This window comes from Mustela lutreola, chromosome 5, assembly GCF_030435805.1.
Source record: "Mustela lutreola isolate mMusLut2 chromosome 5, mMusLut2.pri, whole genome shotgun sequence".
NCBI lineage: Eukaryota > Metazoa > Chordata > Mammalia > Carnivora > Mustelidae > Mustela > Mustela lutreola.
Genome location: NC_081294.1, coordinates 106,986,295 through 107,000,732, shown reverse-complemented (window position 1 = coordinate 107,000,732; position 14,438 = coordinate 106,986,295). Strand labels below are relative to the sequence as shown.

Genomic DNA, 14,438 nt, shown 5'->3' with positions numbered 1-14,438 from the left:
CCCCAAGACCCTTTCAGGGAGTCAGTGGGGTCCTAGGATTTTCTTCATATAATTAACCAAACAACATATCACAATAGACAGAGTGTAGAAGCAGATGTGAGGATCTTTTTATTACGTCAGGCATCAAAGAATTTTGCAAAAATATAAAACAGTGTTATTCCTTTCACTAAACTCTGGTTTAAAATATGGCTCATAAAAATATTATTTCTATTAATATAACTAATTTTTAAATTAATTTTTCCAATTTTAATTTAATTAGATAAATAAATTTATTTATTTTTTAAATGGGCTCCATGCATGGAGCCCAATGCAGGGCTTGAACTCACGACCCTGAGATCAAGACCTGAGCTGAGATGAAGAGTTGGACACTTAACTGACTGAGCAATCTAGGCACCCCCACACAATTTTAATTTTAATATGGTAATTATCACTAGGTATGACCCACATAATCTATAGCTCTTTGAAGTTCTTAATAACTTTATGCTCTTATCCCTTTATGCTTCTAGGAGCATAAACGGATCTTCAGATCAGTAAGTTTGAGAATCATTACCTTAAACTGACATTAAAAAAGGTAAAATCTATAATATACTACTACATTGTATGTTTGTCATTTTAGGAAGGTATTAAAACAAGTACTCTAATAATCACACACGAAATATATTTAAAATAAAATGTTATTAAATTAACAAGTCATTCTTTAGATTCCTTACCAAGGGCATATCAGGTAAGAGAGGGCTCATGTCTTCAGAACATCTTTTATTTCCAGATGATAATTTTGTTGTATCTGCAACTTCACCATTGGGCAGTATACCATCCGCAAACCATACTCTCTTCTGTTCTTTGGAGCATAATCCTAGAATCAGTTTAAAAAGTAAAGCACTTTAATTTGGTATACTGCAATGGTTTAATACTAAATCAATTGGGAAATGTTTTCAAAACCTTTTTGCTATCCACTGGGAAGACCTGCCTTCTCAGGGCTGCAAAGGCCTAGAGAAATGGCCTTTTGTGATTCATCTAGCTGGAATGGAAGTCTTTTCCTTTTTTTATACAAAAGGCAAGAGTAACCCAAGGAATCACATATTCAGAAATAGAGTGGATCGGAAAGGTTATATCTTAAAACACTGGGGGCAGACTTAAAGCCCATATGACTAGGTAATGAGTGAAGAATGAATAAAATTTAAAGACGAAGACACAAGGTAAAAAAAATGTAGACTGGAAGATGACAGATAAGCGAAGAAAAACATAGGAAGAACAGAAAAAAGTATAAAAAGACTTAAAAAGATATAGGATCACTTGTGCATCAGAGGTCATTTTCTTAAAATTCTTTATTTAAATTAGATCATTTCTTTTTAATGTATTTAATAAGAGAAACATGTTATTTTTTGTTTTTATAATGTGGATACAGAACTTTAATATTTTCCTCCCAAATTTGGAGGAAGTAAGTAGGTATCAGAATAAATGTGTGTTCTCTTTTGTTACTAAGCATCCATCCACCACAGAGGAAGGTTATCAAAATAGCTGCCAGATGGTTTTAGGACAATATAAAAATCAAAGGATCAACATCTGCCTTCCAGAACACAATACAGATAACACTGAGAAAACTGGAATTACATACAATTTTTGCAATATGGGTAGACATACTAAATATGGTATCTTTCAGATATTTGCAATCCTTTTATAATTTAGTAATTTAGGATGTCAATATGAAAGAACATGTAAATTTAAAAAAATTTTTTTTGGTTGTTGGTTTTTTTTTTAAATGTATTTATTTGACACAGAGAGAGATCACAAGTAGGTACAGAGGCAGGCAAAGAGAGAGGGCGAGCAGGCTCTTCACTGAGCAGAGAGCCCAATGCGGGGACTCAATCTCAGGACCCTGAGACTGTGACCTGAGCCAAAGGCAGAGGCTTAACCCACTGAGCCACCCATGTGCCCTGGTTGTTTTATTTTTTAAGATTTTATTCATTTATTTGTCGAGAGAGAGAGAGAGCGTACAAGCAGGGGGAGCGGAGGGAGAGGGAGAAGCAGGCTCCCCACTGAGCAAGGAGCCTGATGCGGGACTTGATCCCAGGGCCCCAGGGATCATGACCTGAGCCAAAGGCAGAAGCTTAAAACTGACTGAGCCACTCATATGTCCCAAGGACAAGTAAATATTTTTAAAGCATATTTATTCATTTTAGAGTTGTAACATATAACCATATATACTGAATCTCCTTATCTAAGTTATAATGACAGAATACAGCTACATTAGATAAAATGAAATCCAAAGTAATTATCAGAAGTATCTGAATTTGTTTTTAACTGACATTTACAGTTATTTTCTGGCAAGTCAGAGACTAATAGTTTGTATTTTAAAATGTACACAGGCTTGGTTGGGGAGCCTGTGTGGCTCAGTCACTTAAGCAGCCAACTCTTGGTTTTAGCTCAGATCACAGTCTCAGGGTCCTGAGATTAAACCCACTTTGGGCTCCACACTCAGTGGGGCATCCTGAGAGATCAGGGCACCACTGAGAGAGTGGATTCTCTGTCTCCCTCTGGCCCTCCCCCAACTTGCTCATTTTCTCGCTCTCTAAAATAAATAAATAAATTCTTTTAAAAAAGTATATAGGCATTACTCAAGGTCCTAAATTACAACAGATTATATAAAAAGAACAGAGAGCCCAAAAAATTTTAAATAGATTAAAGAAAACATATTTATTGTGGTAAAATATAATTTTAAAAACAGATTTTTAAAGAAAGGGAGGTATGCCAGTTATTTACCTATTGTCTCTCAAACCCAAGCCCACCCTTTCATAAGGTGCTCTTTGATGCCAGGTCGAAGTCTGGAAAAGTACAACTCCCAGACCCCCTTGTTGGCTGGCTCTGGTCACGTTCTGCCAAGAGCACTGGTGGGAGACTGGAAGGTGGGAAGAGAAATAATTCTGTTTCTAGCTCCTGCCAGGATCCTTGCAGCAGCGGTACCACCAGATATAGGTGCATGCCCTGTGATTTGCAGTACTCCATACATCAAGGCTGGAATACTCCTTCATTCAACTGAACACCAATCCTATGAAGCCCCTTGATGGTTCCAGCATTTGCTATTTGGTGTTCTTCCAGAAATCATAACACCAGGCATACCCTGAATCCCAGGTCTGAGAACCAAACACCTCTTAGTACTCTGGAACTGAGTTCTAGAATATTGCCTTCCACCTTTCATTACTCCAACCCTAGGAGCAGTGGTTGCTTCCAATAGTTAGTCTCTGACTCACTCTCTGAGTTGCTCTTCCAACCTTCTAACACACATACGTACCAGTTCCCTGTACCCACCACCAGGCTCACCTAATTCCTCATCCCTCTCCCCTCCAAAACCCTCATTTTGTTTCTCAGAGTCCACAGTCTCTCATGCTTCATCTACCCCCCAATTTCCACCAGTTCACTTTTCCTTTCTTTCTCCTAATGTCCTCCACGTTATTCCCTATGCTTTACAAGTAAGTGAAACCATATGATAACTGACTCTCTCTTCTTGGCTTATTTCACTCAGCATAATCTCCTCTAGTCCCATCCGTGTTGATACAAAAGTTGGCTATTCATCCTCTCTGATGGAGGCATAATATTCCATCGTATATATGGACCATATCTTCTTTATCCACTCGTCTGTTGAAGGGCATCTTGGCTCTTTCCAAAATTTGGCAATTGTGGCCATTGCTGCTATGACATTGGGGTGTAAATGGCCCTTCTTTGCATGACATCTGTATCTTCGAGGTAAATACCCAATAGTGCAATTGCTGGGTCATAAAAGCTCTATTTTTAATTTCTTAAGGAATCTCCACACTGTTTTCCAAAGTAGCTGTACCAATTTGCATTCCCACCAACAGTGTAAGAGGGTTCCCCTTTCTCCACATCTTCTCCAACACTTGTTGTTTCCTCTCTTGTTAATTTTGGCCATCCTAACTGGTGTAAGGTGGTATCTTAATGTGGTTTTGATTTAAATCTCCCTGATGGCTAATGATGATGAACATTTTTTCATTTATCTGTTAGCCAAATTTTTCTGATATCTAGTCTGGTCTCTCTGTCTTCACTAAACCTTATCAGACTAGAAATTCCATTAAAAAATTATCTTTAGGGGGTGCCTGGGTGGCTCAGTGGGTTAAAGCCTCTGCCTTCAGCTCAGGTCCTGATTCCAGGGTCCTGGGATCGAGCCCCGCATCGGGCTCTCTGCTCAGCAGGGAGCCTGCTTCCTCTCTCTCTGCCTGCCTTTCTGCCTACTTGTGATCTGTCAAATAAATAAATAAAATCTTTAAAAAAAAATTATCTTTAATCAAAGGCACATCATTTTCTTCTAGTTACCTTCAACATTTGGTTGTTTAAGTGCTGAGATCGGTAAAGTTGTAGGTGAAGATACACTGGATGTTTGGGTCTCCTGAAGAGGCTGGATGGTGGCACATTCATCAGAATGATTAGATTTAAGATTAGAACCAGTTGGACTCATCATCCTTTCAAATGCTTGAGCTAGAAAGGGAAAAATATTAAAATATTGAAATACTTTTGAACTTCAAAGTAAATTATGATAAATTATCTATTTTTCAAGTTGTGAAGAGAAAGAAATCAATGGCTAAGCAAGAAAAAGTAGTACTTGGCAAAAATAATGTCTTTTCTCCAGTTGGCAGCACTCCACTTCAGTATAAGCTACCAATTAATTGCTTCAATATTATATTTGGCAAACGTTTATCTACTAAAGAAAGTAACCTTTATTTAATATGACTGTCTCTATTTTTGTCCTTGTACCCCTATAGTTTATTTACAATACAGTTCACAGTGATTTCTTTAAGACATAAACCCTCTCACATCATTCCTCTGTTTAAAATCTTTTAATGGCCCTCAAGTGGAGTGAAGATTTCAGTTGTTACAGTGGCTCTCAAAACCCTACATAGTCTATATCCCTATCTCCTCTGCCTTCCCACTTAGCTCTCTCTCTGACCTCATCTGTCACTACTATCCCATTATTCATTAGGATCCAGCCATCCAGGCCTTCTGGTTCTTCAACAAGTCAAGCAAGCACTCACCTAGTCTTTGCTCTTGCTGTTCTATTTGGACTGTTCTTCCCATAAAAACTCACATAGCTTTATTTTCTCCCTTCAGGTCTCTGCTCACATGTCATATTATCATAAAGCCTAACTCTGCCTATCATTAAAAAATACTACCTCTTGGGGCACCTGGGTGGCTCAGTGGGTTAGGCCTAGGCCTTCAGCTTGGGTCATGATCTCAGAGTCCTAAGATCAAGCCCTTGCATCAGGCTATCTGCTCTGTGGGGAGCCTCCTTCCTTCTCTCTCTCTCTGCCTGCCTCTCTAACTACTGTGGTCTCTGTCTGTCAAATAAATAAATAAAATCTTTAAAAAAAAATACAACTCTTGCCACCAATCTGTTACTATCTATCCCTCTTATACTCTAATTTAGGATATTATCACCATCTGATATTGTCTTTGCTTACTGTCCATCTCTCCCCACATACCTAAGCTTCATGAAATAGCTCCATGAGAACAGGACTATATTCTGTTCACAGCTGGAACTCCAAAATGCAAAATAGTGCTTGAATACTGCTGAATGATTTTTCATCCAAATGACATGGAACAGCACTGGTAGCTTTCCCCTCATTATTTCTCCAAACCAATCTGCTATAAATGTCACCATTGCTAAAGTAATCCTCCTTGAGTACCCCTGAATGATAGCACTGTCATGAAATGGCTTCAACTCACAAAATAAAATCCATATACCTTACCCTGGGTTTTGAGTAATGTCCAACTTGCCCCAAATCTACCTAATGGCACTCACATGCAAGATTCCCTGAAACTTATACAGTCTCAGCACAACTTCCTCATTATCCATAAGCTCTAATTAAACTATCTTTCTTTTAATCCTTCATGGAATTTGTCTTACAAACCTTGAGCCATCTTTCTCAACTTATTTAATAACATTATTTTAAATGATCACTTCTACCATCTTCCACCTTAAGGTTGATATTAAAATAACTGGTATTTGTTTTTTTGTAGTATAGAAATTAGTGTTAAATAGAACCCTAAGTGAAAATACACACTATAAGATATCATAACACAATAAATAAAACAGACAACTAGATAACCAAATTCATTTCAAGATATTTTCTTTGATAAACCAAAGCATGATCTCAATATCCTACTGCGTCTCTTTAATGGCTATACTTTTTCCTCTCCTGGACCCTTACAGTTAAAATGTTTTAATGCTCACCCAAAAATCTGAACTGTCAACTCAAGTAATGTTTCAAATCTTAATGGCTAATTATTTTCAAGTGGGGAGGGAGAATTATGTGGGAACTTGCTCTCATATTTCTGAATTCCAGCAGGTTGTCTGGCTAATAGCCCCAGCAGGCTTCTAGACTACTGGAATAGCACAGGAAAAAAAAAAAAAACAACTATAAAGTCTTAAACTAATCTCTTCATAAACAAGGTTGGTAAGATGGAAATATAAAAAGTTTACACTCTATTATCTTCCAGAGCAGAGGTCAACAGCAGGGAGAAAAGCAGCTTACCTCAGGCTAATAGACTCACATCAGAGCTTTTTGGAGAATTGCTGAAAAAATTTATCTTCATTCAAAAGAGAAAAACAAATTATTATCAGGTATTTATTCTCCTAGCTAACAGGAAGCAGTACCTGAGCTACTATACAGGTCTGGTATTGAAAAGTCCCAAGTACTATTTGCTGGGAATTAAACTGTCAACAAATCTTTGAAAATGCCAAGTACTCCAATGGCCAAATGTGTCTTTGAGGGAAAAAACCCACAATATGATGCATACACACACATACACACACACTCTGTGAGAACACAAGTAAGACCACCAAGATTATTGCTGATAATGGTAGCTAAGCTAGGGAGCCAAAAACAATGGGAAATACATACAAACAAAATTCCAAAATTGAGAAGGGAAAAAAATATATGAGACAAAATGTGCCAATACTGTAACAGTCCTATGAACTTATCTATAAAATCATAAATATTATTAACTTATTTTGCATTCCCATTTAGGGTATAATTTCCAAAAAGGTGGGAAATATTACCTTGCTTTATGCTATTAATTTATAACACTGAATTCTACTTATTGTTAAGTATTCTGTAAATTTTTAGATTAAGATGATAAAAATGGCAATGATGATGACAAAACAAATAGGAAGATGAAATGCAGCATTTAGGGACTTGGTACCTGTTAAAAGTTAATGAACTGCCACTCCAGAAACTGAATGCTTCCTTTCCAGACTGGTAGTATTAATTGTGAGAGTAGAACAAAAAGAAGAGAAACCAAGCCATGGGATGTCCCACCTAAGCCAGATAAGTCAACACTAGGTCCTCGCCTTAAGAAAATAAAGAAGTTTATCTTTGTCACAATCCAATTGTTTTTATGATATATTCAATTACTGGAAGAAAATATGTCAGGTTAATACTCACCTTTACTAATAGTCTCAAAGCAGACTACACATACTCTTGCTTCCTTTTCCAGATATTGTAGTTTACATTTCCTATTACAACAGACACCACAAAATACCTATAAAGAATAAAATATCAAATTTGGTTTTGTGTGAACCATATTTATACCTATGGAAGGCAGGGGAAGAGGCAGTCCAAAATCTAATTAACCAAACACCATTTTTCTGATTACATAAATAATTTTTCTAATCACTATAATCACAGGTAGTTATTAAAATGGTTCTTTTTTGTTTTACTTCAGTGAGATTCCTGCAATTTAAAATTGTGTCTCTGACAAGAAGAATTGCTTTAAATCAATTCTGTTAATTAGAAAAGAACAAAAATTTTCTTTAATGAATAAGTTTGTAAATTTAAAAAGCTTTCTGTGGTCCTTTATTTAAAACTTTTAAAAGCAGAGTATTATTATTATTCTAAAAGAGAGGAGAGTTGATCTGAGACCAATATAATACTGGAAATTGCTGAATAAAAAAATGCAATGTTATTTCTATAGGCAGCCCTTAGAGTTTACAGACAAAGCAGTCAGAATGCAAACAGGTCAGCTTCAACATTCTGAAGCTGTGGCAGCCAATTTGCTTTTTCCCCCTCTATGTTTCCCTAGATATAGACTATAGCACTAACTGCAGAGTGGTCTTGAAATTAATCCAATGACACAGGGGGATATGACTGAATTTGGGACATCTTGTGTTAATGTTAGAGGGATAAAAACATATTCTTAGATATCACAAAAACTAGTAATTAGCATTCCTCATTTCCAAGTACATTATATTCAAGACAAGGTAACATTCATTCACCCTCAAGCAATCTATAAAATGACAGTGGTTTATATATTTCCACGTAGGTGAAAAATGATTTTAAACTAGCCAAAACTTTTAATCATCTCTTAATCAGCTTTTCTGTCACATTAAATTTCATTTAAAATGTCTGAAAAGAATAAAAGACAAAGATTTTTATAACTCACTTTCCCACATGCTCGGCAGTGGTGTCGCCGTTTTGTAAATGTAAATTTGACTTGACAGTTCATACAGTTTGGAGCTTCTGAATCAGGAACCCAAGTAGGTTGTTTCTGGCCCAAAACCATGCCTTCTTTGCAAGTGTTTACAGGTAGAGATTCTTCATTCACAGTTACAAAAGTGGATCCACCTTCAAAATTACTCTCCATATCGATGTAATTAGAGTTGAAGCTAACCTGAGGATCAGTTGTAGAATCGGTAGTACAAGTGGTTGGAACAATCATATTTGCTATGCTGGGCTCACTTTCAGGCGTATTTGGAACATCTGGTTTATTTGGTTCTTTTGAACCCCTTGGTCTTGATGGAATGTTAAACAACTGCTTTGGTCTGGCCCCTCCAACATGAACAGATTGACTGTTAGTATCAGAGACTGATAATTCATTTGTAATCTCAGGTTTACTGTTAGATAGCCCTTGTTCAACTGGAACTGTACTTTTTTCCCCTAAAGAAAGGCCACCATTTTCTGTAGTATTCTGTTTATCAACTGTTTCACAAATCATATTAATGCCAGGACTTTCTCCAGTAGCGCCTGTTTCAGCATTGAAATATGTATTACTGATGTTCCTATCATCTGGGCCTTTCATGTCTATCTGAATCATTTGAGATTTTGAGTCATTCACACTTTCTTCAAACGATTTTACGTTACTGGTCTGAAGATACTGTTCAGTCAGAAAGGCATCAAGTTCAGCATCACTAATTAGTGCACCACTTTTCATGCCTTCATCAATATTAAAATAATCTAAATCTTGCCCATCAATATCATTGCCTGAAAAAGGGAGACTATCACAATGATCAGGAAACTCTGGGGCATTAGCACCAGAAGGCTCCATCTGAGATTCTGTAGCTGTAGAAGGATTTGCATTACCAGGGTGATCCAAAGACTCAACTCTGATTATCATCGGGTTGGACTCTACCTTTCTATTTCCCTGTTCCATTATGCTTTTACATTTTTCTTGTTTCAAAAGATTAGTCTCCTCCAATGGTTCCCCACCCAGAATAACACTCTTCTGTATTTCTTCATGTACTGGCACTGCATCTTGTATGTTGTCTTTGTGTTCATTCTGTGGTAAACAATCACCATGTGCTTTGCTTTCAATTAATGATCCACACAAAGACCCAGGTACTGGAAGACAGGTCAGTGAGGAGTATATTTCTTCACCTGAAACATGTAGAGCTGGAGAGGAATCTTGAGTTACATCTTGATTATCATCTTTAAGATCCGCATCTCTTGAGCCTTCTTTTGCAGACTGTTTTATAACTATAGTAGTCCTATCTTCCTGAAAGGCAAAGTCTGGTAATTTCAAACTTTCATCTTTTGCATTTGAATCATTTAAGTATAAATCTTCATTTTTTGGAAAACTGCAAGGCAAAGCACTTGTGCGGTCTCCTTCTACTAAACATTCTGTGGCAGCTATGACTGCCACATCTACTTCCTCTTTTACCAAACCATTATTGGCTTTCAGTAATTCACATGGCTGGTCCTTGTGCTGTAGACTGTCTTTGGCATCAAACATTTTGGAACTTTGTTGAGTCAAAGCAGATGGCATGTTAAAATCAACAACTGGTTCTAACTGATTAAAGATCTTTTTATCCTTTAAATTCTCTTTCACACTGTAATTACATGAATCTGAAGTTGCTGTATCTACTTTTGTACCCAATTCTTCAGCCTCACTAATTTCTCTGTTTTGTAATTCAGAGTTGACATCATTCTGTTCCTCTCTGACACGGTCCGCTGAAGCAGCACAAAGAGTTTCTGGCGCTGAAGATAAATCCAATCCAATCAAAGAATCTGCACTAGACTTAAAATCATCTGGCAATAACTGTTTAATATCTTCTTCACTATTAGTTACATGAACTAAGTTACCCATGTCACTTATCAGATCACAGACAGGTTTACTACATCGTCCCATATAGAGAGGCTGGATTTCATGTGAAGTGCCACCATCAACAGAAGAAAGGAGATCAAGTCCTGTTACATTTTTTTCATTTTGTATGGAAGCTAGTCCCTCAAGTGTTTTGTTAAGGGAAATCTTATTTGTTTCATAGCATGTTTCTGATGAGGCACAACAATTAATGCACTGTTGATCCTTTGGTAGCACTGAAGTCAGCTGTGAGGAAGCCAACTCTGAAGAAACTGAACAGTGGTTAGAATCATAGGCGTTTTGCTCATCTTGGTGATAATCTTGTTCATCTAATTAAAATAGAGATATAATGTTATTCAGAAAAGCCAAAGCAAAATTATCACAAATACGTTTTTTAAGACTCCTAAACTAACTAAACTTTTGTTTAGATCAGAAATAGATTACTCTCTTACAAAATTATAATAACTTCCAAAAGTAGTTTTATTTAAACTACTTGGGGCTTTTACTTTTCAGTGTAGATGTCACAGTGTGATAGAAGTTCCACTCAAAATAACTCAGTTGCAATATAAAAACCAGACTGAAGAAGAGCTCAAAAACAATCCAACCTCTTGGTTCTCTCTCTGGTTTCCTAGTCTTCATTATTAGATGAGTAAAATATCTCATATTAATGAAATGCCAGTTTATATATAGTTTTTAAGCTGCTTTTAGCTGGCTCATATGTTGATTTTTTTAAGATTTTATTTATTTATTTGACAGAGAGGAATCATAAGTGGGCAGAGAGCCAGGCAGAGAGGAGGGGGAAGCAGGCTCCCCTCTGAGCAGAAAGCCCACATGAGGCTCAATCCCAGAACCCTGAGATCATGACCTGAGCCAAAGGCAGAGGCTTAACCCACTGAACCACCCAGGCCCCTCATATGTTGATTTTAAAGGTCTTTTGGTTAAATTTGTGTCTGTAGAAAAAAGTTTTACTTTCTTTATTTCTATTTTTGGCTATTGGTTCTATTCAGTGTAAGAACAGACTAGTATGTTATAATGAAATGTGAACTTACACAATATAACCATGTGACCAAAACTGAAACCAAATTTTGCTAAGAGTACTCTATATCTGGATAACTGAATCACAGACACTTAAAATTTCTTTAGTATCAAAAATTAAAAACCAACAAACCTGGATTCTGTTCAAAGTCATCAAGGAGTTTGTCCAAGTCACTGACTGCTGCTTTAAAATAACTATCCATCCTTCTTGTACACTTATTCAGAATTTAATCCTTATATGCCTAGAAAATAAAAAGTTATGAAAGTTTAATTCTCTAACATATAAATATTATGCCATCTACTGAATACCAAGAAACATAAGAAAAAGATACAAATTGCTTTGAGTAATCTATAATTTAGTTGGGGAAATTGCCTCCTTATATACAAATGACATGAAAACCAACTGTAACAACATAACATACAACATAACATACAATACACTATTGTAAATTTTAAAAGACTTATCTAAGTAACTCATGTTATATAAGTTACATAAGTCAAAGAATTCATAATTGAAAGTTTAAAATAGTTATAAGTACCATATGCCAAATATAAGACAAAAATATAAAACATACTACATACAAATAAAAATACTTCACACAAAAACTTGTTTGATTCAACAGAAGTGGTACTTCAAATGCTTAGAGCTTTAGATGCTTATATCAGAACAGAAAAAAGATTAAAGACTAATAAACTAAGAGCAGGAGTTAAGGAAATAGAAAATGAACATACGAAAGAGGTACAAATAAATTAGTTTTACAAATAAAGTAGATAAACCAACTCCACAAATGAGCCTGACACCTTAAAGGAATCTATCAATGACTAAAGGGATAAAATCAAAAGGGCAAGGAGCCTAATTGATAGGGGGCTCTTACCATCTTAAATGGGACAACCAAACATCAAATGAATGAAGGCTACAAAGTACTGAACACAAATCAAATAGATAAAAAACCAAGAGATCACAATGATACTAAAAACAAAAACAAGTAACACCATTCATTAGAGGGTTGCCAGGGCACAAACTCATTACTCTGAGAGTTCATATATTAAGGGAAAAGAGCAATAATTTATCCACCTCTTTATTTACAAAATGTACTTTAGACTAATAAAGTAGCTGCTGAGGGAAATTTCTTTAGATGAGAATTCCAATCAATAAATACAGATGGGTATTAAAATTTTAAAAATTATCTCTTGGAAATCCTTAATGCAACTAACATACTAGGCAATGGTTATCAATATATTCTAGAAGTGTGAGATGAAAGGTTGGAGGGTAACTTTATAATGGTGGGAATAGGCAAAGACATCTGACTTCCACTAATCAATTTTACAATCAATAAATGTGGAAGACCCAAACATTATGTGCCTGGTGTGGAAGATACAACATCACATGTAATGTATTCCTGTCCCAAAAAACTGAACCTGAATCTAATCAAGCATTTAGAACTGTGTATTTATAGGAAATCCAAGCATAGAGGGACAAGTTAGGTGATATCAAAATAAAGCTATCAGCTAAACCCAGAAAGTGAAAGACTCTACAGCAATGTCCCTTACATGGTCTCTGGCGAATGACCTTTAAAAAAAATTTTTTTTCCAATCTGTTCCATACTGTTACCTTTGTAAAGCTCAATAAAAACAATAGAAATTTTGCAGTAATACATACAAACAGAAAAACAGACATTATGAAGCACATGTGAACAGTTGCCTGGGATGAGGAATAGTAAGAAGTGAGAAATAGGGGTGCCTGGGTGGCTCAGTGGGTTAAAGCCTCTGCCTTCAGCTCAGGTCATGATCCCAGGGTCCTGGCATCAAGCCCCGCATGGGGCTCTCTAATCAGCGGGGAGCCTGCTTCCCTTCCTCTCTCTCTACCTGCCTGACTACTTGTGATCTCTGTCTGTCAAATAAATAAAATATTTTTAAAAAATTAAAAAAAAAAGAAGTAAGAAAAACAAACAAATGAGAGTGTTTTACAAGATAGTTGCCATAAACTGAAAATACCTGAGGTCCAGAAAAAATAAGGATACTTTAAAGTGAGTTAAATAGATGTAACAATAGCTTAAGAGAAACCTGAAAGAACTGGAAAACCTAACTGAAGAAATGACCTAAAATGGAGCCCAGAAAGACAAGAAAAAGGAAAATATAACAGGTGAAGAGACATGGATGTAGAAGTCATCCATCATGGGAATGGAGTCCCGTACAGAAACTACAGAGCATGAAACAAGGATGCTTGAAAAGATAATCCTAGGAATTTTTCTAGACTTGATGAAAAACACAACTCAACAGATACAGGTAACTCATACCAAGCAATTTAAATAAAGAGAAATTCACAAGTGGCCACTCTGTAGTGAAACTTTTGTACTCCAAAGATTGAGTGCCCTTAGGAAAAGTTTACCTTAAAAGGAACAATAATTATGCTGGCAACAGGTAAACTTCAGAAGAATTTTCAGTAACAATGGTATGTCATCCTGATTTAACAAAGCACATTACTTATTTTACCTCTATTTTTAAATTGTGGTTATACCTTATATAATAGTATACAAAAACGCAGACACCAAAACAAACAAAAGGAACTTGGAGAAAAAGACAATGCATGAAACAGAAGAAAACTTCAAAGAAACTAATTAATATTCTCAGAAACATAACAATGCAACTATGACACAAGGATGGTAAGCCACAAATAAAGAATATATGGAGGGGGGAAAAGTGATCATGGAAAGTGATAGCAAAAATCTTAAAATTCAAAGTGGAGCTGTTCGATGCAGTGAAAGCAGTGCTTAGAGAAACATTTATAACATAAGTGCACAGGTTAAAAAAAGAAAGATCTAAAAATCAACTGTCCAAGTTTCCACCTTGGAAAACTAGAAAAAGGAGAGCAAGGAGAACTAAACAAGTAGAAACAAAGATGACAAAGAACAGAAGAGAAACCAGTAGACAAACAGAAAAAAAAAAACCCAAAAAACAAAAATACTGAAACCGAAAACTTTTTTCTTTGAAAAAAATCAGTAAAATTAATAAACTAGGCTAATCAAGAAAAGAGAGAA

General features: G+C 35.9%; 1 protein-coding gene and 1 long non-coding RNA gene across 8 annotated transcripts in view; one reads left to right on the top strand and one right to left on the bottom strand.

Moving 5' to 3' along the window:
* Positions 1-675, top strand: part of LOC131832407 (uncharacterized) — a 38,317-nt gene extending 37,642 nt beyond the window's left edge. Inside the window, exon 6 of one of the 2 annotated variants that reach the window (XR_009354040.1) lies at positions 314-675. This is a non-coding gene — a long non-coding RNA (uncharacterized LOC131832407). The remainder of the gene's footprint in view (positions 1-313) is intronic. The other variant, XR_009354039.1, reaches the window with a different exon arrangement.
* ZFYVE16 (zinc finger FYVE-type containing 16) overlaps positions 1-14,438 on the bottom strand; it is a 52,265-nt gene that overhangs the window by 25,783 nt on the left and 12,044 nt on the right. For all 6 annotated transcript variants that reach the window (XR_009354038.1, XM_059175345.1, XM_059175346.1 and 3 more), the window contains 5 exons: positions 11,534-11,642; positions 8,452-10,694; positions 7,455-7,551; positions 4,327-4,488; positions 711-853 (listed from right to left, as the gene is read on the bottom strand). Coding sequence is in view for 5 of the 6 variants with exons in the window: in XM_059175345.1 (XP_059031328.1) it covers positions 711-853; positions 4,327-4,488; positions 7,455-7,551; positions 8,452-10,694; positions 11,534-11,603 (2,715 nt within the window). In the remaining variant the exon portion in view is untranslated. The remainder of the gene's footprint in view (positions 1-710; positions 854-4,326; positions 4,489-7,454; positions 7,552-8,451; positions 10,695-11,533; positions 11,643-14,438) is intronic.